The sequence below is a fragment of the Cebus imitator genome, unplaced genomic scaffold (genome assembly GCF_001604975.1).
Source record: "Cebus imitator isolate Cc_AM_T3 unplaced genomic scaffold, Cebus_imitator-1.0 Scaffold487, whole genome shotgun sequence".
Taxonomy (NCBI): domain Eukaryota; kingdom Metazoa; phylum Chordata; class Mammalia; order Primates; family Cebidae; genus Cebus; species Cebus imitator.
In genome coordinates this window covers 722,749-746,502 of record NW_016107802.1, presented here as the reverse complement: position 1 = coordinate 746,502, position 23,754 = coordinate 722,749, and the positions used below count along the sequence as shown (strand labels likewise).

General features: G+C 45.6%; 1 protein-coding gene across 4 annotated transcripts in view; it reads right to left on the bottom strand.

Moving 5' to 3' along the window:
- FBH1 (F-box DNA helicase 1) overlaps positions 1-23,754 on the bottom strand; it is a 52,055-nt gene that overhangs the window by 9,901 nt on the left and 18,400 nt on the right. For 3 of the 4 annotated variants that reach the window (XM_037732997.1, XM_017513176.2, XM_037732996.1), the window contains 17 exons: positions 23,340-23,470; positions 23,101-23,236; positions 21,278-21,468; positions 19,728-19,820; positions 19,288-19,379; positions 17,973-18,141; positions 17,107-17,329; positions 16,273-16,360; positions 16,104-16,190; positions 15,313-15,449; positions 11,749-11,848; positions 11,539-11,660; positions 9,416-9,491; positions 8,607-8,804; positions 7,672-7,797; positions 5,367-5,473; positions 2,185-2,325 (listed from right to left, as the gene is read on the bottom strand). In XM_037732997.1, the coding sequence (XP_037588925.1) occupies positions 2,200-2,325; positions 5,367-5,473; positions 7,672-7,797; positions 8,607-8,804; positions 9,416-9,491; positions 11,539-11,660; positions 11,749-11,848; positions 15,313-15,449; positions 16,104-16,190; positions 16,273-16,360; positions 17,107-17,329; positions 17,973-18,141; positions 19,288-19,379; positions 19,728-19,820; positions 21,278-21,468; positions 23,101-23,236; positions 23,340-23,470 (2,202 nt within the window). In that variant the 3' untranslated portion in view covers positions 2,185-2,199. Of the gene's footprint in view, positions 1-2,184; positions 2,326-5,366; positions 5,474-7,671; positions 7,798-8,606; positions 8,805-9,415; positions 9,492-11,538; positions 11,661-11,748; positions 11,849-15,312; positions 15,450-16,103; positions 16,191-16,272; positions 16,361-17,106; positions 17,330-17,972; positions 18,142-19,287; positions 19,380-19,727; positions 19,821-21,277; positions 21,469-23,100; positions 23,237-23,339; positions 23,471-23,754 lie in introns of those variants that run through there. The other variant, XM_017513173.2, reaches the window with a different exon arrangement.

Sequence of the window (23,754 nt, the reverse complement as noted above, 5' to 3'; positions counted from 1 at the left end):
AAAAAAAAAAAAAAAAGCACTAATTGAGTAAGGAAGAAATTAAGAAATACATGAACAATGCTGGTTTTATTTTTGGAGAAAGAGTCTCACTCTGTCTCCCAGGCAGGAATGCAGTGACACCATCTCAGCTATCTGCAACCTCTGCCTCCCAGGTTCATGTGATTCTCTTGCCTCAGCCTCCCAAGTTGCTGGAATTACAGATGTGTGCCACCACACCTGGCTACTTTTTGTATTTTTAGTTAGAGATGCGGTTTCACCATGTTGGTCAGGCTGGTCTCAAACCCCTGACCTCAAGTGATCTGTCTGCCTCAGCCTCCCAAAGTGCTGGGATTACAGGTATGAGCCACCACACCCGGTCTGCTGCTATCTTGAACAGATCTTTTTAAACTAAATTAGGAAAAGACTTAGAAAAGAACCCCATTTTTGTTCCCTTGGTTAGAACACTTCTTATACTGGTCCTTGGCCTTTGCACACTCAAGAGCGCCTCTCTTCCAACCCAGAATTCCAATCCAAAGGCCTCTAAAGGCTCCAGGTCGGCCCCTCATGCAGACTAAGTAACATTCAAATGGCATCAAGTTAGCTCATGCTGCCGGTTCCTCTTACCCCAGCCAAAGTCAAAATGTTTTCCAATGATTTGGTCATGATGAGACGCTTCTTGGCACGAGTTACTGCAACATACAGCAAATTCCATTCATCCTCAGAAAATGACTCTAAAGAAAGGGGAAAAAAAATTAACTAAAAAGCCTGTGTTACAAAACCTTATGTCTCATCTAAATGTTTACTATCCCCCACCCATTCCCCCCAGAAAACCACTCAAGATTTGTTGGCTGTAAATACAAAATTTTCCTACAAATGCCAGTTCCAAAAACAAACCAAACCCCAGCAGACTAGTGGCACAAAATACTGGGTTTTATTTAGTCCTGCTACGTAAATCCTGAGAATGTGTTAATTGGTTATTCGACACCCACAATGTGCCAGATGTCTGTTTATGGTCATTATGCCTGCTCTCACAACAAGCCCATGAGACAGGCAGGGAAACCAAGGCTTAGAGAGGTTAGGTCAATCCTACAAACAAGGCCACGGCTAATCAAGAGCCTGGGAGCTGGACCCAGTCTGTTCGTCTCTCTTTCCTTACACTGTCTCTGGATTGCCAGAGTCCCGTCTGAAAACGCCAGACACTGTCACAGGACAAGGAAGACACACAGGTGTGCTGTGTGCTGTATGTCTGTGCTGCCCACCCCCACCTCTCATTTCTCATCTCCAATTTACCACACAATGGCAGGAACTCAACAAAGAGCAGCAGACCCAAGGACATGCAAAAAGCCGCTGAATTGCACACTTTGGATGGGTGGGTTGTGTAGCATGTAAATTACATGTCACCCCAAAAATTAAGTTTGTAAACATGTAAACCCAAAGGGGGAAAAGGTGGTACTAGAGTAAACGTCTCCGCTTCCCTCCCTCTCTCCACTCTAATCCATCTCCTATGTTTGCCAGCGTCAGGAACGCTGTGGTTTCCATTTTCAGCAGGCCAACGTGTGCTAGGCCCCAAATTTCCAATCCACAGTTAACAGACAGCTTTGTTTGTAGGGAAATTTCAAACCGTTTTATTCTAAGATTTAAAACCAAAGCAATAGCACTGATGCTGAGTTCAATAACCAGCCTTGAGTGCAAATTTATTACAAAGCAGACAAGGCCAGGCATGGTAGCTCATGCCTGTAACCCCAACACTTTGGGAGGCCAAGGCAGGTGGATGACCTGAGGTCAGGAGTTTGAGACCAGCCTGGCCAACATGGTGAAACCCCATCTCTACTAAAAATACAAAAATTAGCTCAGCGTGGTGGCACACACCTGTAGTCCCAGCTACTCAGGAGGCTGAGGTGACAGAATTGCTTGAACCTGGGAGGTAGAGGTTGTAGTGCGCTGAGATCACATCACTGCACCCCAGCCTGGGTGACAGAGTGAGACCCTGTCTCTTGGAAAAACAATAATCTAAAAACTGGGATTGGAATTATTGTATTTTCTTTCTTTTCAAAAATACGCATATCCTAGCTGTGCCTCTTCAACAGATGAGCAATCAGCATCACTAACAGGGAAAAACTAACCTGCTCCTGTGAGCCTCCTTATGTGATAAGGCAAGGCACAAAGCCCTCTCCCGCCTCCCATGCGGCACACCTGCCAAAGACTCAGGCTTGAATCTAATCAAGCCTCTATAGCTAACCTCCAGTTACCAGAAAGCCAGCACAGGCAATGGCGGAACCAGTTACATAACCAGGCCAGGAAGCAACCCAAGAATGGGGATGCTCCGTAGGATGAATGACCCAGTTTCTGCAATGAGACAGCAGCATGGGAAAAGCGGGGAGGGAGTCCCACACGGCCCTCTATTAAGTCGCTTAAGAGACAACCAAATGTTGGTTTGGACTCTGACTTGAACAAATCAACTGTAAAAAAGCATTTCTGAGACAATCATAAAAGTATTAATTATAGATTGGGTAGTAGAGGCCACATATTATATTTATAAAATATGAAAATGGCATGGTATAGAAAATAAAATACATATTTTTTGGAGATGTGGATATACAGGGATGATTTGTATATGCGTGTTCAATGTGTTGCTTTCTTTACTTTTTATGTCTCAAAATTTTTTTAAGCAAAAACGAAAAAGCCTGTGTAGCCCATGCTGTGAAATGGTATTGCTGCTCTATAACACCCCACACAGTTCTACCAGTTGACAATGCGGTTTTGTTACAGGCCTCACCACTTGTGTAACACTACTTCTATGAGAAAACCATACCAGAGGGTCAAAAAAAGTTCTTATAAATCAGTTTATTCAAAAATGTATGTATAAGTAGAGACTATTTGTACATAAACATTTATTCTGCTTAACTCCTGGAGGTACTGGTTTAGAGATTTTTAAAAGACATTTTACTTTAAACCAGAGGTCAGCAAACTACACCTGGGCCACATGCAGAAAATGCCTGTTTTTCTGAATAATTGTTATTGGAAAACAGCCACATGTGTTCGCTAATGTACTGGGGCTCTTGCGCTAGAGCAGCGGGGCTGGGTAGCCACCACTGAGATCATGCAACCTGCAGAGCCTGAAATCTTTACTACCTGGCCCTTCACAGAAAAAAATCTACAGATGATCCATATGCCACTAAATATGCAACCAAAGAAAAACGGCTTCAGTTCTAAGTTCTGATGCTTAAGCTGTGAAGCCCAGTTGAAAAGCTGCTTTGGGAAAAATGCAACAGATTTCAAATTCTAGAAACATTCTTATGGCCAAGTCAACCTACCTAAGAGAGAACTGGAAGAAAAATGACAAAAGAGATCTGAAAACGTGTGATAAACATGCAAGCTAATCAGTTCTATGCAAGAAGCTTTTGCCCCATGATGAGTCATATAGAATATTTATTTGCAAAGCTTCTCCCTTTTAAGCTTCAATATTATCTTCCTTAAAAATGTGAAGAGAAATCCTATTTGTTCAGTTTCTTATCCATCTCCTCACCTGGATGGGCTCCATAAGGGCAGGAATTTCCCCTGCCCACTGTTATGCCTCAGTGCCCAGAAAGGTACATGGCATGTGTTTGGCCTTAAATAAATACTCCTTATGAGTATCTGGGTTCTACTACCTCCGAGAGCTGAAGATCATTTACTAAAAAGTGGTGACTGCCCACCCTGCCCACACCCCGTGGTTCAACCCAGAGCACATGGGGCAGTTTGGCATACCTCACCCTGTAAGAGGAGGGCAATATGGCACTGCGAATAAACCCGCCTGCCATACACAATCTTTGTTTTGAAGATAGCTAAGCAAGAAAGAGTATGTACAGGTATTGATCGACTTACGACCTATGCAACTTACGACCATTTGACTTTATGACCACAGTCGCTAGCCACGACTGCTCTGCATCTAGCAGTGCAAATGTTGCCCAGCTGGGCATACGACAGTGCAGACCAGCTTCCGGCAGCACTACCATCTCCGCGTGCACCATTTCAACTGTACATATAGCCTACTCAACTTACAACCAAATCGTGTTACGACCGGTCTGCCGGTCCCAATCGTGGTAGTAAGTCGAGCACTAGCTGTATATTAACTTTCACACTTCAGTTTCAGGTTTCAGGCTTAAATATCTTGGGCTCAGAGAAAGATGGACTAAGTGGGAACTATTAGCTCAAGTTTCTGTTCCAGTTTCTGACAGGGTTGAAAAAGACTAAATGGTTTATACTACAGCTGTTTAGGCAGAAAAAGAGATAAAAATAAGTACAGTGTGAAAACGGGGTTTGTGAGAAGGGTAAAGAGTGAGAGGGACCAGCTTACTTTTCCACATCTCCGTGACAAAGGCCAGGCACCTTGTTCTGCTGGAAAGTCTATTGGTAGCAGCAGCAGATGCCATTTCAAAAGGGACTAAAGAGTGAGAGGGAGGCAGTCAGGGTGCAGAAAACCTTCCGGTCATTCTTTTCCTAAGAGTACTGAGTATAGGGGCCAGGCGAGGTGGCTCACATCAATACCTCCAGCACTTTGGGAGGCCAAGGCAGGAGGATCGCTTTAGCCCAGGAGTTCGAGACCAGCTGGGAAATATAGCAAGACCCCGTCTCTAGAAAAAATTTAAAAACTAGTGAGGTGCAGTGGCATGCACCTATAGTCCCAGTTATGCAGGAAGCTGAGGTAGGATAATCACTTTAGCCCAGGAGTTCCAGGTTGCAGTGAGCTACGATTGTGCCACTCAACTCCAACCTGGGTAACAGGGCGAGACCCTGACTCAGACAAAAAAAAAAAAAAAAGCACTAATTGAGTAAGGAAGAAATTAAGAAATACATGAACAATGCTGGTTTTATTTTTGGAGAAAGAGTCTCACTCTGTCTCCCAGGCAGGAATGCAGTGACACCATCTCAGCTATCTGCAACCTCTGCCTCCCAGGTTCATGTGATTCTCTTGCCTCAGCCTCCCAAGTTGCTGGAATTACAGATGTGTGCCACCACACCTGGCTACTTTTTGTATTTTTAGTTAGAGATGCGGTTTCACCATGTTGGTCAGGCTGGTCTCAAACCCCTGACCTCAAGTGATCTGTCTGCCTCAGCCTCCCAAAGTGCTGGGATTACAGGTATGAGCCACCACACCCGGTCTGCTGCTATCTTGAACAGATCTTTTTAAACTAAATTAGGAAAAGACTTAGAAAAGAACCCCATTTTTGTTCCCTTGGTTAGAACACTTCTTATACTGGTCCTTGGCCTTTGCACACTCAAGAGCGCCTCTCTTCCAACCCAGAATTCCAATCCAAAGGCCTCTAAAGGCTCCAGGTCGGCCCCTCATGCAGACTAAGTAACATTCAAATGGCATCAAGTTAGCTCATGCTGCCGGTTCCTCTTACCCCAGCCAAAGTCAAAATGTTTTCCAATGATTTGGTCATGATGAGACGCTTCTTGGCACGAGTTACTGCAACATACAGCAAATTCCATTCATCCTCAGAAAATGACTCTAAAGAAAGGGGAAAAAAAATTAACTAAAAAGCCTGTGTTACAAAACCTTATGTCTCATCTAAATGTTTACTATCCCCCACCCATTCCCCCCAGAAAACCACTCAAGATTTGTTGGCTGTAAATACAAAATTTTCCTACAAATGCCAGTTCCAAAAACAAACCAAACCCCAGCAGACTAGTGGCACAAAATACTGGGTTTTATTTAGTCCTGCTACGTAAATCCTGAGAATGTGTTAATTGGTTATTCGACACCCACAATGTGCCAGATGTCTGTTTATGGTCATTATGCCTGCTCTCACAACAAGCCCATGAGACAGGCAGGGAAACCAAGGCTTAGAGAGGTTAGGTCAATCCTACAAACAAGGCCACGGCTAATCAAGAGCCTGGGAGCTGGACCCAGTCTGTTCGTCTCTCTTTCCTTACACTGTCTCTGGATTGCCAGAGTCCCGTCTGAAAACGCCAGACACTGTCACAGGACAAGGAAGACACACAGGTGTGCTGTGTGCTGTATGTCTGTGCTGCCCACCCCCACCTCTCATTTCTCATCTCCAATTTACCACACAATGGCAGGAACTCAACAAAGAGCAGCAGACCCAAGGACATGCAAAAAGCCGCTGAATTGCACACTTTGGATGGGTGGGTTGTGTAGCATGTAAATTACATGTCACCCCAAAAATTAAGTTTGTAAACATGTAAACCCAAAGGGGGAAAAGGTGGTACTAGAGTAAACGTCTCCGCTTCCCTCCCTCTCTCCACTCTAATCCATCTCCTATGTTTGCCAGCGTCAGGAACGCTGTGGTTTCCATTTTCAGCAGGCCAACGTGTGCTAGGCCCCAAATTTCCAATCCACAGTTAACAGACAGCTTTGTTTGTAGGGAAATTTCAAACCGTTTTATTCTAAGATTTAAAACCAAAGCAATAGCACTGATGCTGAGTTCAATAACCAGCCTTGAGTGCAAATTTATTACAAAGCAGACAAGGCCAGGCATGGTAGCTCATGCCTGTAACCCCAACACTTTGGGAGGCCAAGGCAGGTGGATGACCTGAGGTCAGGAGTTTGAGACCAGCCTGGCCAACATGGTGAAACCCCATCTCTACTAAAAATACAAAAATTAGCTCAGCGTGGTGGCACACACCTGTAGTCCCAGCTACTCAGGAGGCTGAGGTGACAGAATTGCTTGAACCTGGGAGGTAGAGGTTGTAGTGCGCTGAGATCACATCACTGCACCCCAGCCTGGGTGACAGAGTGAGACTTCATCTCAAAAATAATAACAACAACAAAGCAGACAAATGGCTGTGGTGGCTCACACCTACAATCCCAACACTTTGGAAGGCTGAGATAGGAGGATGGCTTGAGCCCAGGAGTTTGAGACCAGCCTGAGCAACATAGTGAGACTCTCATTTGTACAAAAAAAAAAAAAAAAGATAAAGAATGCTTACTATTTCTCCTTTTGTGATTTTCTTATCTCTTTAATAAAAAGAAGAGGAATGCCTGGGTGCAGTAGCTCATAGCTGTAATCCCAGCACTTTGGGAGGCCGAGGTGGGTGGATCACGAAGTCAGGAAATTGAGACCATCCTGGCCAACGTGGTGAAACCCCGTCACTCCTAAAAATACACAAATTAGCCAGGCGTGGTGACACATGCCTGTAGTCCCAGTTACCTGAGGCGGCCAAAGCAGGAAGAATCACTTGAACCCAGGAGGCAGAGTCTGCAGTGAGCCGAGATCGCACCACTGCACTCCAGCCTGAGAGACAGAGTAAGAATCCATCTCAAAAAAAAAAAAGAAAGAAAGAAAGAAAAGGAATTAATTAAAGGAAAAAAAATGCCATGGTAAGCAGGTCAACTATGTTTTACAGCTTTCATGAGGCTGGAGACTCAAAATCTGATGGTGAAAACCAGAGCTCAGAGCAGTGCAGGGCTCAGAGGGCTGCGGTTTACAGGGCCATCGTAACCATCACCATCCCACACGCAGCCCCCAGAGGGGTACACCTTGGGGAAGTTTTGTTTTTTTAAAAAATAACACAGTACAAGAATCCAAAGTTTAGGACTAGGAGGTGTTTTGTGGGTTTTTTTTTTTTCCAGAAGTGCCCTACCCGCAGGCGACACCATCCAACAAACACCTGGCAGTGAAAAGGAAGCATTCTAGTCACTGCTCACTTCGACAGCACTCAGCACCTCCCGGCCCGTGTCCTTACCAACTCTGAAGTGGGGAAGCTGGGCCAGGTTATGCCGGGCACAAGGCACTTTCACAAAATCATCCAAAACATGCACAGTGTCAAACTCCAGGCCTTTGGCTTTGTGCACAGTGCCCAGAATGTACTCTAGGATAAAAATACAGCACGTGTTAGGTGGGGCTTCAAAGAGAAAGAAGCGAGATGACAAAAACGTATATGCTTTATATGCTTCCCACTTGACTCTGAACTCTAATGTTTCCTGCCTATGTGCAGTTTTGCGGGAAAAGAGGGAAAGAGGAAACAACGGTCGGGAATAGAAAGAAAAAAAAGATAAGGGGAAAAGTTAAAGATTAGTTGCAGGAGAGTTAGTACCTCTTAGAACCACATCCCAAAAGCCAGAGCAGCTCTACTCACCCTCTGTATCTAACACATAAGGGATAGAACCCTCAAGAGGGCTGCATGGCTTGCCCGATATTACACGTGGCAGAGCCAGGACTAGCCCCTAAAGAAGAACCAGGGCCCTGCTCCCTTTCCTTTAACCTATAAAGCCATTCTTGCTCATGGATATTTCATGCAGGGTAAAAACAGCAGAAGAGGCCAGGTGCAGTGGCTCACACCTGTAATCCCAGCACTCTGGGAGGCCAACGTGGGCAGACTACCTGAGGTCGGGAGTTCAAGACCAGGCTGGCCAACATGGCGAGACTCAGTCTCTACCAAAAATACAAAAACTAGCTGGGCATGGTGGCGTACGCCTGTAGTCCCAGCTACTTGGGAGGCTGAGGGAGGATAACTGCTTGAATCCAGGAGACAGAGATTGCAGTGAGCCAAAATCATGCCACTGCACTCCGGCCTGGGCAATAGAGCAAGACTCTGTCTAAAAAAAACAAAAAAAGAAACAGTAGAAGACCACCTGTTCCTCCTCTTGGGGAAAGGTAAAAACCAACTGCTTCCCTTACCTGCAAAGTCCAAATCTTCTATATGACATTTTTCTATCCTTTGCACCAGCTCTGGAATCCTGATGTTATACTTTTCAACTACTGCGATCTTGGCTTCAAGCTCCTTGTCCTCAGCAGCGGTCACATACCTCTTGAAGCCACTAAAACCTTCTTTGTGCACCCATCTTCTGATAAATCTGTCTTTAATGACGAGGTTTTCTAAGGAGAATACACGCACAAGTTAATGTGACACAAGCTACACTCACAGATGGTGGCAGGTACTGCAAGTTCCTAACCTGCCACATGAGAGCGGACGGTCTGAAGTGGGGAGACACAGGTTCCAGGCCTGACTGCATCACTAACTCGCTGTGTGTCCCTGGGCAAGTCGGTGCAGTGTGGTAGCCTCTCCGTCTCCGACTGAGGAGCAAAACCCTAGGCTCAAGATCCTCACCTACTTCACAGGGATTTGCAATAGCGCAGCCAACAGGAAAAGAAAAGCGCTATAGAATGCTCAGCGTTACCACTTGGGGCCCATGTGGAAGTGAACGTATAAAGTTGCCCAGGCAGACAGAAAGATGCAGGGGAAGACAGTCTACAGGACCAGTGTCAGAAAAGAGACTGAGGCTCCTGCGAAAAGCATCTGGAAAAATCTGTCAGTACCTATGAAAACAGGAGGCCTGAGGTACCTCACTCATCATGGGAAAAGAGCAACACTAGCTCGCCCTTCTCTGGAGGGAAACGAGGCCCTGACTCAGACCAGGCCTGCTTCTTTCTCATCCCTGTCACTTGGGTGCTTCCTTCCAACACACCAAGGCCAGGCGGGTACTCACGTTTCCTCCGTTCTTCCTCTGGCTGAAGAAGGATCCAAATATCAATGATTCTGTCCAATCCAAATGATTTAATCCCCTGAAAAAGTTTTTTGGTGGGATTTTTGGTTTTTTGTTGTTTTTTGTTTTGTTTTGTTTGTTGTTGCTTTAACAAAACAAAATAAAGCAAATGCAGGGATGGGATTTTGAAATGAGATGATTTCTTGGAAATGAATCTTGAGTTCCACCCAAAGCACGGGCGGCAAGCAGGAAACTTCACGAAGCAGTAAGCACAAGACTGCCATGGGGCCTTGGCACTCACAGCAATCACATTCTCAGCTACGGCTGCTACCTCAAACTCTTCCTATGCTTTCAAAACGGGCAAGACCTATAGCTGCACACTGCTTTCTCATCAATAAAAGGCCAATTTAAGTGCCTTCCAGGAACGTGAGATGATTGCAAGGAATCCAAATGGCACCTGAATACAAAGTGCTGGGCATGCATACTTACCACTGTTTCTTGTGAGAAAAGAACTTCAGGCTACTGCAGTGGCTCACACCTGTAATCCCAGCACTTTGGGAGGCTGAGGCAGGTAGATCACTTGAGGCCACGAGTTCGAGACCAGCCTAGCCAACATGGTGAAACCCTTTCTCTACCAAAAATACAAAAATTAGCCAGGTATGGTGGCAGATGCCTATAGTCCCAGCTAGTTGGAAGGCTGAGGCATGAGAATCTCTTGAACCGGGAGGCAGAGGTTGCAGTGAGCCAAGATTGCGCCATTGCACTCCAGCCTGGGTGACAGAGTGAGACTCTGTCTCAAAAAAAAAAAAAAACTACAGAATGTCTCTAGGTCCAGATTATTCTACATTTTAACAGGTCAGCTCCTGGAGGAGACAGCCTGACTGCCCTGTTTAGCCCAGATCTACCAAGAGCATCTGCTGAGCACTGGCTGGGCTCCAGCACTCACACAGCACCAGGCCCTGCACAGAAGACAGACACAACCAGGACCCACACTCCAAGGGCTTGTCATCTTTTAGGGAGGGACACGTAAAACACTCACATAAAACAGCGGGCAAAATAACACAGTTGACATTATAACCCACAACGAGATGTGTGATCACATGTAATGACATATGGTACAGGTAACAAGTGGATTTTAAGAGAGGTGAAGAGAACCACTTACTTTATATCATGCCACTGTGGATTATATTCCAAAAACACTATTCTCTTACAACAGTGACTATGGTTAAATTATGTTACATCTACTAGACCAAATATTATATGGTCATTACAGTAGCAATGAAAGAAAGTATGCCTATGTGTTGAGTAAAAAAAAGCATCCATTTTTATGGATGCTATAATTGCAATTACGCAAAAATACACATCTATAAGGACAAAGACAAAAACAGCAAAAATAAGAATTATTATACGAAACACTGGGATTATGTGTTCTCTTTTAGGTTCCAAAATTTCTATACCATCGTCATATAGTCTTTATAAATAACAAACTTAAAACACCCTTTGATTATGATTCACTACTATATTTGAGTGCCTAATGCATAGTAGGCTCTTGAAAATCTTTTTCCATAAATGAATGAGTATTTTTTGGTCATATAACTTTGCTTCAGGGTTGAAAATGCTGTAAACATGCCACTAAATCCTCCTAACTCCCTGTGAAACAGGTAAGGCAAGGCATTATTTTATCTCAGAGATGGAGAGAATGAGGCACACAGAAGTTGTGACTTGCCCCAAGCCACACACGGTTAGTGACCAGTCAGAACTAGAGTTGAGATGTGTACTCCACATGTTGTCAGTTCAGCTGCTCTCACACTAATGACAACACACAACCAGAAAAGCTTCCAGTAGCCCACGGCCTCACTGGCATTGTCAAGGGAAGAAGGGCATTCATTGTTTGAAGAGTAGAAACCAAGGTCCCCAGCCCTTCTAGAGTCTGCCTTTCCAGGAATGTTTCACTGGCATAATCAGAATCGCCAGGGTTAGAGACCAGTCACAGTGTAGCCCAGTGAAGAGTCAAAATCCCAAATGCTCTCTTGCATGATAATCCCAAAGAAAGTGAACGTTTTCATTGGGTATGTTCATCTGCAGCCTTTCTGTGCATGAAGTGGTCAACAGAAATGTACTCTTACCCCAATCAAATGTATCCTCGAAGGGACTTCCCCTTCCGTCACCCGTACGGCCTCATCAAACACATTGGCGTTGGTCCGGGACAACAAGGCCACTTGCCCCTTTACATCACCTCTAATGCCACCTTTAGGGAGAGAGCACAAACTCTATGGAAAATCGAAATAAAGAGGGAAACTTTTGTAACACAAGAGAAGAGTAACTAAAGGCCTTACTCTGATGGTTTCCTCCAACCAAAGTCTTTTTCCTGACTCTCTTGCAAACATCCAAGATAGTAGCTCCCACATAAGCTATTTCCACACCAAACCGAAAACTCTGGAAAACAACAAGACAGAGGGAGTCAGTAGTCTGCCCTGCAGTGTGTCTGTGCATTTCCACTGCTGCCACCACAGCCTGGCCGGGCCAGACCAATGAGTTATTCCCAACACCCCGGCCTGGAAGCAGAACTTCACAGGCTCACTTTCAAAGCGCTTCACAACCCGACAGTCTTTATGTTCCATTATTCTCAATACCAGTAGTAAACTTTTCTTTCAAGCAAATCTCCCCTTTTCTCCAAATCAAATCTAGTGAAGTCTAAATCATACAAAAGATTAAGACAGGGTAAGGAGGGCTTCTCCCCCCGCCTTTGAGATCCCACTCAACAGTAACTTTAAAACCACTGCCCTAGGTTGGGCTTGGTGGCTCAGGCCTGTAATCCCGGCCCTTTGGGAGGCCAAAACAGGTGGATCACGAGGTCAGGATTTCAAGACCAGCCTGACCAAGACGGCGAAACCCCATCTCTACTAAAAATTACAAAAAAATTAGCTGGGCACAGTGGCACGTGCCTGTAATCCTAGCTACTCAGGAAGCTGAGGCAGGAGAACTGCTTGAACCCGGGTGGTGGAGGTTGCAGTGAGCCGAGATCGCACCACTGCACTCCAGCCTGGGTGACAGAGTGAGACTCTGTCTCAAAAAAAAAAAAAAAAAAAAAAAAAAAAAAAAAAAAAAAAAAAAAAAAAAAAAAAAAAAAAAAAAACCACTGCCCTGCACCAACCAGCCATGGCAGTAGCACAACCACCCATGCATTTCCTATGCTGTCCCGCCTCAGTTCACGCTTTTTCTGACTGCCTATAAGTCTTTTTCATCCATCAAAATCACTTCCTAACCTTCAAAACTCAGCCCAAGACCTTACTTTCTTCACCCCCTCAGGCTGGTAAGATAGCATTCTTCCCCACACTCGGAGTGTATATGGCCTGGTTCCATGCACACACAAGTTCAGGCGCTTTGGTGAATACCAGTAACAGTCAAATGAAAACTAGACTTTCAACAAACACTACTTTGTTGCTATAAAACTACCGAGAGTGAACCATCAGCGAAATTATAAAATAAATATCCATGAGTTCACATTAAGGTAGATAAACGATGGAATATTTAAATAGATGGGAAAGAAGAAACAAATCTCCTTTGCAGAAGAATTCCAAATAATTTATGAAGATTCCGCACCATTTACTCCTTGAGGATGGAAGGCATATAGGGACTTCCTTCCAAAGCATCCAGTACGGAAAGGATGAAAAAAAGAGGAATTCTACAGTGGAGAAACCTGACAAACACTACATCAGCCATCAAGCTGATCAAGGTCAACATCGTCATGAGCCATGGTGACAGCATGGATGAAAATGGCTCTTTACCTCTGTGGTCTTCCTCCCAGAACCCAGAACTCTAGCCTAACCATGAGAAAAAACATTAGACAAAATCCAGCACAGGGGCAACCTACCCATGTCTGACTGGTACTACTCAAAACTGTCAAGGTCATCATAAATGGGGAAAGTCTGAGAAACTGTCACAGCCAAGAGAGCCAAATGACACATGGCTACATGTAATGTGGGATCCTGGATGGGATCCTGAAGTAGCAAAAGACATTATTTCAGAACTAAGGAAATGCAAATGAACCATGGACTTCAGTCTATAATAGTATATCAATGTTGGTTCATTATCGTGACAAGTGTTCTGCATTAATATAAGATGATGTTAGCAACGGGAGACTGAGTGTAGGATATATGGGAACTCTCTTCTCGATTCTTCTGTAAATCTGAAACTGTTCTAAAAAATATTGTCTGTTAAAAGAAGAAAACAGCTCAGCACTGATGCCACCCTAATCACCACAGCAGGCAGGAACTCAACGGAAGAGTCAGAGGCACCTACAGGACTTTCAGTCACATCGTGAAACACAGCAGTTTATACTTTCATCCAAGTCACACATCTCTTCTAATTAGAAATGAATTTCTTAAAAGCAGTGGTTCTCAAACTTGTGGTCTCAGGGTGCGTCACACTTAAAAATCACACTTAAAAAGCCTCCAAAGAGCTTTTATTTACGTGAGCTCTATCCATCTATCTCTTTACCATATAAGAAACTTTAATTCAGTTTTTAAAAACTATTAAAAATGTTTTGTGTTTTTTTTTTAAGACAGAATCTCACTTTGTTGCCCAGGCTGGAGTGCAGTGGCACGATCTCGGCTCACCACAATCACCACCTCCCAGGTTCAAGAGATTTTCCTGCCTCAGCCTCCTGAGTAGCTGGGTGTGAGCCACCACGCCTGGCTAATTTTTGTATTTTTAGTAAAAGCGGGGTTCTGCCATGTTGGCCAGGCTGGTCTTGAACTCCTGACTTCAAGTGATCTCCTCACCTCAGCCTCCCAAAGTGCTGGGATTACAGGCAGGAGCCACCATGCCCAACTAAAAACCTCTTATATGACAACATATGGAACATATTTTTTGAAACATATTTCCCAGAACAAAAAGAAATTCAGCAAGAAGAATGGCACCGTGCTACATTTTTGCAAATCTCTTCAATGCCTGGCATCACAGAAGACAGCCGGCTTCCTGTGTTCACATCTGCGTGGTCTGCTGTGATATGGTATCCTGGCTGACACCCAGGAAGAAAATTCAGCCTCACACAGACATGTGATTGGAAAGGAAGGAGGGCATAATAACCTTTTTGCACAATCAAGGACGCTGTGAGTTATCGCGTTCATTATGGGAGTTTGCCAAAATTTTAATTTCACTTGAAAACAAAGATGTTATCTTTAACAACAAACACTGTCAGTTATTTTCCCTGAAGTCGCAGCCTGTTTCACTTGTCTTTGAAAAAGTGCCAAATACGCAAGTCTGAACAACCAGCACTGGTCTAACAACTGTTCTCAGTGTGTTAGTACGTTGTGTACAAGGCAGCAGGAGCCATCAGTTCACAGTTCAGCCGCAACAGCTCTTCCTCAGACGACAGCCATGCAAACACCTCTTATGAAAACAGTCTGAGCCGGGCGCGGTGGCTCAAGCCTGTAATCCCAGCACTTTGGGAGGCCGAGGCGGGTGGATCACGAGGTCAGGAGATCGAGACCATCCTGGTCAACATGGTGAAACCCCGTCTCTACTAAAAATACAAAAAAAACATTAGCTGGGCATGGTGGCGCGTGCCTGTAATCCCAGCTACTGAGGAGGTTGAGGCAGGAGAATTGCCTGAACCCAGGAGGTGGAGGTTGCGGTGAGCCGAGATCGCGCCATTGCACTCCAGCCTGGGTAACAAGAGTGAAACTCCGTCTCAAAAAAAAAAAAAAGAAAACAGTCTGACTTGGTGGACCCCTGAGAACCACACTTTGAGAACCACTGCTTAGAAGCAAGGATTTGCTAGATCTGGTGAGCCTGGCATACCACCTTGCACATGGCCTAGCACATAAGACACTGGGAAGAAGATGCAATGCCTGCCCACTTGGGCCCAGGGCCTCCAAGGCAGAGAGCGCGCTTACCTGCGTGAGATAGAAGACGTGGGTGTGGGGCACTGTGAACAGGGCGTTGACTGCACCCCGGAAGGTATAGATCTGCTGGTGCGGGTCCCCTACAAAGATTTTCCCACATGGCTGAGACAGAACTATGTTCATAATAGCTGTAACCAACGAGAGGAAAAGTGAGAAACTTTTGAGGTCTCCACCCCAGGCCACAAAAAGAAAAGGACAAAAACACTTCCACGAAGCTACGTCAGGGCACACTGGACTTCGGAGTCGCCTTTTCCTGCAGGACAGGCACACTCCATCAAATCAGCCATTTTATAATGGACAAAGAAAGTTTCTGGTCCTAGGAATGCAGCTGTTTCGCCCTGGATGAACGGTTGGAATGTAAGGAAACAACACAGGCAAATCTAAAATGAGGCAAATTGTCTTCTCTAATATAGCACTCGAAATTGACCTACAAAGTCAGACTCATAACACTGTTCTCTCTTAGCCACTTGAGAAACATACAACACAAGCTTCCCCCTCTCAGTGGACAATCTCTTCCCACTGAGCATGAGTCTAGGTTCCTATCATCTGCTGATCTACACTTGGCCAACATGTTAAGAACAACCTAAGCAAAACCTATGGTGACAGAGAAATCGGCTTGGGTGAGGGGAAGGGGCAGCTTGAAATCCTAAGGCGAATTAAGAAGATCCTCTTCTTTATCACAAATAAGAATAATCAACTTAGTTCACGTAGGTGTTGTCTTACATAATCACGGCACTGTTTCTACGTATTTGAGACTACTGATGTCCTGAACAGTGTATCACCTGGTGTGCAGTCCTGGGCCTCATCCACAAAGATGGCGTCAAAAGAGGCCAGCAAAGGCTTGCTCAGCTGCCAGAGTTTCAAGTAGCCTAAAAATAGGAGAGAGGCAGGAATTGTAATGCAAGAAAAGTGGTTCCACTTGCCAGTCCCCGCTAGCCGGCAGCCACCTACCGTCATGAGTCATCTGGTACGCCTCTTCTGTGCACTCCCCCAGCTTTCGCATGTTATCCCAGAGGCGGCTTGCTTCAAGGACACCATTCTAGGAAGTAAGGCATATGGTAACCCAGAGTTTAAGACCCTGGCAAAGGCAGCACCCTGCAGTCACACTTTCAATTCCTACATTGCTCTATAGCAATGTAGCCAGGGCGTCATCACAGAAAGGGGTCTGCAGGTACCTCCCTAACCTCCTGGGGCTCCTTGACAGCCTCTTCATGCCAACAGGGTCTCCAGCACTGAGACAGGAAGCAGCTGGGCCATGATGCCAGGCCCACGATAAGGCAGAGGTCACAACAGTTAGGTGAACCAGAAAAGGCCAAATTGTTTTTCTAGATTTATGACTGATTCTTAATTCATAAAAACAATGGCAAATGATTGAAAAGACTTGGTAAAAATAAGAAACAGACTTTCCCACTAGCAAAATCTATTCCATAGAACTAATAACCAAGAAAATCAGAAGAGAGATTCTCAGTCTTCAGATGAGATCAGATTTGAGGTCCAGGAGCCCGAGTGACAAGCTCTTACAAACTGAGGTGGGTTGTTCCACGTCTGTCTTCTCTGTTAAGTGGGAGGACTACTCTGAGGCTTAAGTGTGATGGTCACAGGTGTCCTCCACAGGAGAAAATACCCAACAATTCACAGCCATCACCATGGGCCTATGGCCTCACCCTCCCACCTTCAACCTCCTACGAACAGTTGTGAAGAAATCAAAGAAGAAATAATACTGGATCGCACTCCCTGTTTCCCCCGGCCACAGACCCCTGACACTTTAGACTCTTAGACACTCACCAGTTTTTCACTCTGCTCAACCATGACTCTCTGTCCTTGGCTGTTCTTACACCAGATAGGCACGTGATCAATGGTCAGCTCTTCATCAGCCGAGGCAAAGAAGTTTTCTAGAGTCTTACACACGAGCTTGGCTCTTATGAATCCACCTTTCCCTTCGGCAAGGACGGAGTTGACCATGAAGGGTGTTAACTTGAACAGATTCAACTTCTTCTTCGACTGGTACCTGTAATACCCATCCCAAATAAATAGCATGTGGCTCTCCTGGTTCTATGGTATTTAACGTCCCCTCCACTCTAACGTCACAAGGAGGTGGCTTCAAGTGTCACGCACAGGTGAGATCAATCGTTTTAAAGCAAGAAAGTTCTACATGGTCCATGTCTGACTGGAAACAGCTTTCAGGACTCACAGGTACCAACCCAGGAGAGGGACATGCTCATGGCAGACACTGCTATTTATTCCACCATGAAGCTGGGCTCCAGGAGGTCCCGGAGGGACACTCAGAAAGCTCTACATCCAGGACAGCTGGGGCAAGTGTACCTCGGCCTAGTCTTCCTCACTCCCTTCCAAGGAAAGCCTAAAACTGATCAGGATTTGTGAGACTCTGACCTTTAAACAAGTCATTTTGACTTTCTGTGCCTCAGTTCCATGAGAACACCCCTCTCAGCCAGACAGCTTTCTATGCATACAGTATGTTGCTACGGGAGAAAAGTACAAATGGCTAAACCTGTATTTACATGTCCTGCCTATAGGTAGAGATAACCGCACTATGCTTTCTCAGGGTCACTGTGCTGTAAGCTCACATGTCACCGTCACGGGAAATACAGTAAGACCGCATCAACGGCGCCACTAGTGACAGCAGTACTCACTTCCGCCCTATGTGCCCGTAGGCCATGGAATGGAAGGTTTTGCAGATGACGTTGCTGGGGAAGACGCGTTCAGCCTGCTTTGCGATGCTCTTGTTGAATGTCACGTATAGAAACCTGCTCTGAGACCACTTCTCTGCATACTTGACCAGGGTTGAGGTCTTCCCAGTGCCTGGGGAAGCCAGGAGGAAAGGAGGTGACCCTCTGACCAGACAAGACATGCCCAGGGATCCCCCATCAGGCCTTCTCCAGGCTTATCATGCCTCTGTCTTGAGAGCAAGATAGTGACAGGCTTTTCAGTGCTGATAAAAGTTGTGCCACAAAAAAAGCGACAGATTTAAAGCCGGATGAAGGTGGGCTGCGATCTCAGCTCGGGTAGGCTCCAGCTGAGGAGCAAAGGACAGACGGACCCCCTTGACCTCATGGGCTTCAGTTTGCTTCTCAGAAATAAGTGGGTATTACTTAGAGGTAGGGTATCACTTAGAGGGCAAAATTTTCCGAGGGCAAAAATGACCCTCCGGGGCAGGAGGGGAGGGTTGGGGGGGGGAAAGGCATGTCTCCGCAAAGAGACAGGTCCAGCTTTGAATTCCACCTCTACCACGTATACACTTATTCAACCTGGGGCAAGGCTCTCTGTGCTTCAATTTCTTCATCTATAAAATAACTAAGCAACCTTATGGAATACTATTAGGATCAGCACCATGCCATGTACACTACAGACATTTAATATATTGTTGTTGTTGTTGTTGTTAGCAGGGTATTCAGCCACAAAAGGAGCTGGAAGAGATTATAGGTAGAAAAAAACAGCAAATAGCACGAGCAAAGGCTGTGACGAAAGAATAACCAAGTACTTTAGGAGGCTATAAGTAGATCGGCGTGGCTGACTGAGGCAGGATAATTGAAGATTTATGAATATAGGTTAAAATCAAATCTAAGGCAGGCCCTCTAGACATCACCCTACAAAACTGGGGATTAACAGGACTGGGCTGGGGATTAACAGGACCTCCCTCTCCAGAAGCAATCAGTGCCTGAGCACACATCACAATGCTGGGCTCAATCCCCGTGGCATCTACCCCACAAACAACTGAAGTGAACTATCCGTCTGAACAGGAATGCTACTGCGGATGTTCACTGGAGTGGTCTGGAGAAGCAAGTATTCCTTGGCCAATTGCTTTTGAGACTGACTATTTGATCTGTTATCGAATTATTAGTTGGATGACAGATCAGAGCAAAGATGCCCTGGTGGGTAGTGGGAAGGGGATACAGGGAGAAAAGGCAAAAAACAACGACATTGTGAACCTGATGTGAGCTCCCTTACCTGCAAAGGCCATAATTTTTACCACCTGGAGAGGTTCCATCTTATGATTCAGAATCAGCTGTTGCTCATGTGTAAGCTGGATGGTTTTCTTGCTGTAATCATTACAGAAGAGAAATGAGAAAAACAGAAAGACATGAAAAACCCAGGGGATACACTGTCCAGAAACCAAACAGACAAACTGGATAAACAAAAATTGACCAAAACAAGGCCTTTCCCTTAAAGGAATAAAAACGTTCTAAAGCTAGATTATGATGCTGACGCACGGCTCAGGCAATTTCCTGAAAATCACTGAACTACACTCTTACGACGGGTGAATTTTACACAATGCACATTATGCCTCAATGACGTTGCTAAAGTGAAACAAAACATCTCCCTCCCTAAGTATGGGGAAGAGTCAAGAACAGAAGACAAAACCCACACCGACTGACATATGCACATACCCTGGCCAGACAGATGGCTCCTCTTTAACTTCTGTAGCCTGAGTGCAGGAATTCTCCTGAAGATATAGGCAATAGAAAATGTTGTAGTGAATCCTAACAGAAAAAAAAGTAGATTTAGAAAGTTTCAAATTCAAGTCACAATCTGTATCTTATTTTTCCTCAGATGGATTTAAACTCCTCCCCATTTCTAAAAAGAAAATATCTACCATCATTTTATGGGGGAAAAAAAAAAAAAAGAAAGAAAAGGATTCAAATATATCTATGGCTGGCAAAATTATTCTCAGATAGCACAGTCCTGGGAAAGGTACAGTTTCTATGTACATCACCAAGAGGAGAAAGAGACCAGGACAAGCTCTTCAAAGAAGGAGAGCACCAGCTCTGACTTTAAGAGACAAATGACCAGAAAAGCTTTAAGGACCAGTGGACAGCAAAGGGAAACGCAGCTCCTAGCTATGAGATTCTTGTTTGAATGATACTTACTACACCTGCGGATAAAAATACCAGCCTCTTTCTGAGCCTTGGTGGCTTTTTATGACGTGACATTGCTTTATAAGCATAAACACATTCTGTCTTTTAAGGTCCCAAGAAAAGGGACTCCACTATGGATAACAAAATCTGATTATCAAGGACCAGAAAACAGCAGCCTCCAAGTCACCAAGAGGGACCAAAGATGACAAAGTTCAATCAGCACAGGACATTGTCAGACTCATCTGGCACATGCCATTCCAAAGCCTCTCCAAGTCTCCCCTCAACTGTGGGGGAGGCCAGGAGGTGAATCAATCCAAGCTCACCCCCTGGCCTCCCCCACAGTCAAGAGCACTGCTCCCCATCCCCAGAGCAAGAAAAGCCCATCTCGAAGCCTTGACCTTTTGAACGCAACAAATACCTTTAATAATCCAACATTTCTGATGTGATTCTATTATCTCCCAGGAAAAAAAAACAGGAAGAAATATAGAAACGCAACAAAAATCAACATACATACTGCCATGGACTGAATTGTGTCCCTTGAAATTCCTGTGTTGAAGCCCTAACTAGATCAGGAATCTCCTCTTTGTCACAGTGGGCCGGCTCGTGGACAACTATCAGACATGCAAATGCACACGACCCACCAAGCACTCCCCACCCTTCTGAGGGCCACCATCAGGGACCCTGTGAATCAGCAGCTCACACACGAATGCCTCCTCCACATGGAGGATAAGGTGGACGAGTCTTTTCCATCCCACAAATGGAAAACGTAGGAAGCAGAGCCTAACGTTATCCTAGGAGAGGATAACGGTGAATAGGGAGGGATTCTCTTAGCGAGGGGCTCCCCCTAAGGCTGCAGGATCCGTGATGGTAAAATCGGCCTTGGTGGCCCCGCACAGCCGCCCAGCACTACATGTTCATGAGGCACTCTCACCTTCCTTTCCACATCAAACTCATGAGGTGGAGAAGGGTGAGTTCCACGGCCTGCCGGGTGCTAACACTGCTAAGTGACAGAGCTGGATCTGCTGCCATGTCTGGACTCTCCCATTATCCCAGCAGCCCCTCCCTTCCTCCCATGGCATTACCTATTGCTGATGTTAATCCCCTTCTCCCTCATGGCGTAGAGAAGCACGGCTATGCAGTACAGGGTCTCGGTGACATCTGGCATGGTCACTGTGGAGCTGGGTCTCCGGAGACAGAAGAGCAGCCGCTGGATATCATTCACGCTGCTGGAGAGGAGCACCACGGCCGCCACCAGAGCCCAGACGTTGACACCCTGGGAGCCAGGTGCACAGGGAGGGAGGGACAGCCCAAACACAGGCCATGGTTAATACAAATCACAGCAGGAAGGAGCCAGGAAACCCAAGCCAGGGGTCCACCTGCTAGCTAGACTGTCTGGACTGAATCCAAACTCTAGGAAGTGGTATTTGGGAAACAGGGGAGTCCTTCCTTTTGCCCTGGACCCTTCTCGTCACTTTCAAATTGGAGATTTTAAATTAATTAACAGGATGAGTATCTAACATAGAACGTTGGATAGAGGGATAGTCTAAAAACATGAGCTCCCTGTCATCTTCCCACCCCACTCTCCAGGCCACCAGGGGTCTCTGGCCCACAAGTGCTTGGCAGAGCCAGGGCAAAACAGCCAGCAGAGGGCACCCACCCAAGAGGCACGAGAGATGCAGACACAGAAGGCCGCATGCAGGCTGTGGGGGAAATAAAGTCTGGCAATTCTCCAGCATTGCGGTACTAACTTGCTAGTTATTATTAGTAATAACTGTTCATGCTAAGTTAAATAAATACGAAATTATAGAAAGTTTATTTTGTGAAGACAGCATGTTCTAATTAGCAGTCTCCGTAAATGTTCACTTACACAGAAACAATCAATAGTGGACAGAGATCTTAATTTTCTTTTCTTTTTTTTTTTTTTTTTGAGACAAAGTCTCACTCTGTCACAAAGGCTGGAGTGCAGTGGCGCAATCTCAGCTCACTGCAACCTCTGCCTGACAGGTTCAAGCAATGTTCCTGTCTCAGCCTCCAGAGTAGCCAGGACTACAGGTACATGCCATCATGCTTGGCTAATTTTTGTCCTTTTAAGAGAGACAGCGTTTCACCGTGTTGGCCAGGCTGGTCTCGAACTCCTGACCTCAGGTGATCTGCCCACCTTGGCCTCCCAAAGTGCTGGGATAACAGTATGAGCCACCACACCTGGCCTGTACCATTCTTAAGTTACTACGCAGCTCTGTTAAAGAACGCATTCCAAGAAAGGAACGTCCCATCCCTTCTCACTACAACCATCCTGTGAAAGAAGACCCGCTCCACCACCATCGACAATCATCTTGTTCAACAGAAAGAGAGATGCAGTGGCCTGGGTTCCCAGCCTTCTGTGGCCAGCAGAACACAGGCAGAGGCTGCACGTAGCTTCGAAGATGAAATTGGGGAACCCCTGCACTGGATGAGGAGCACCGGCTCTAAGAGTCAAGGAGACTGAGGGTTGTTTCCAGCTTCTCATTACCTCACTGTGTGACTATAGCAGGACCCTGAATTTTTCTGTCCCTTTCAAATAAGCCAAGTTATCAATAATGGGGTGGGCTGTCTTGTAAAGAAACCCTATTATTAAAAGTGTTCAGAGGCCAGATGACCACTTTTGAGAAATATTTCAGAGAGGATTCCTCAACCAAATGGGAAATCAGACTAAATGTTTTTTTTTTAATTTCCTCTAAAACTAAGAATCTATAGTTTATGGCATTTTATAATTGAAACAATGACAACATGAATGTTTCAAAGCATTCAGAGATTAAATAAAGACATTAAAAACAAATGTAAAGTCATCCTCAATTGAACTGAATCACCAGTACACTTTCTTCCAGTGAAATAAGGTGCTGCCTTCTCCCACAGCCTCCAGACGTACCCCAGCAGCGGCGTAGAGGTCAGGGAGGTGTTGCCGCATGCATGCCCTGGCCTCGGGGAGGAGGGGATGGTCCCTCAGACTCCACAGCACCCTCTCAGGATCCACGCTTGGGGAGCATTTAGTGGTGGCTGCGTATCTGTAAGACATTCACAGGCGAGGCCATGAGCAGGGTGACCATAAGCACTGATGTACAGGGAAGAATTCAAAGACACCTTCCCTAGAGCAGAGACGAAGCTCACCGTATGAGGTTCAGCACACACAAGTCTGACTCTTTTTCTATGCCACAGTTAGACAGGATGCCATCCACTTTGCTGACAGCTTGCTCTTCATTCATCAGGTATCGATGGTACAGCTTCTTCCAAGGAATGAACTATGTAGTTAAAAACAAACAAAATAACACAAGACAGGAGCCCATTAGAAAGCAGATTAATGAGGTGGGCAAATCACTTGAGGTAAGGAGTTTGAGAACAGCCTGGCCAAGGTGGCAAAACTATCTCTACTGAAAAAAAAATACAAAAATTAGCCAGGCGTAGTGGCATACACCTGTAGTCCCAGCTACTCAGGAGGCTGAGGCAGGAGAATCACTTGCACCCAGGAGGCAGAGGTTGCAGTGAGCCGAGATCAAGCCACTGTACTCTGCCTAGGTGGCAGTGT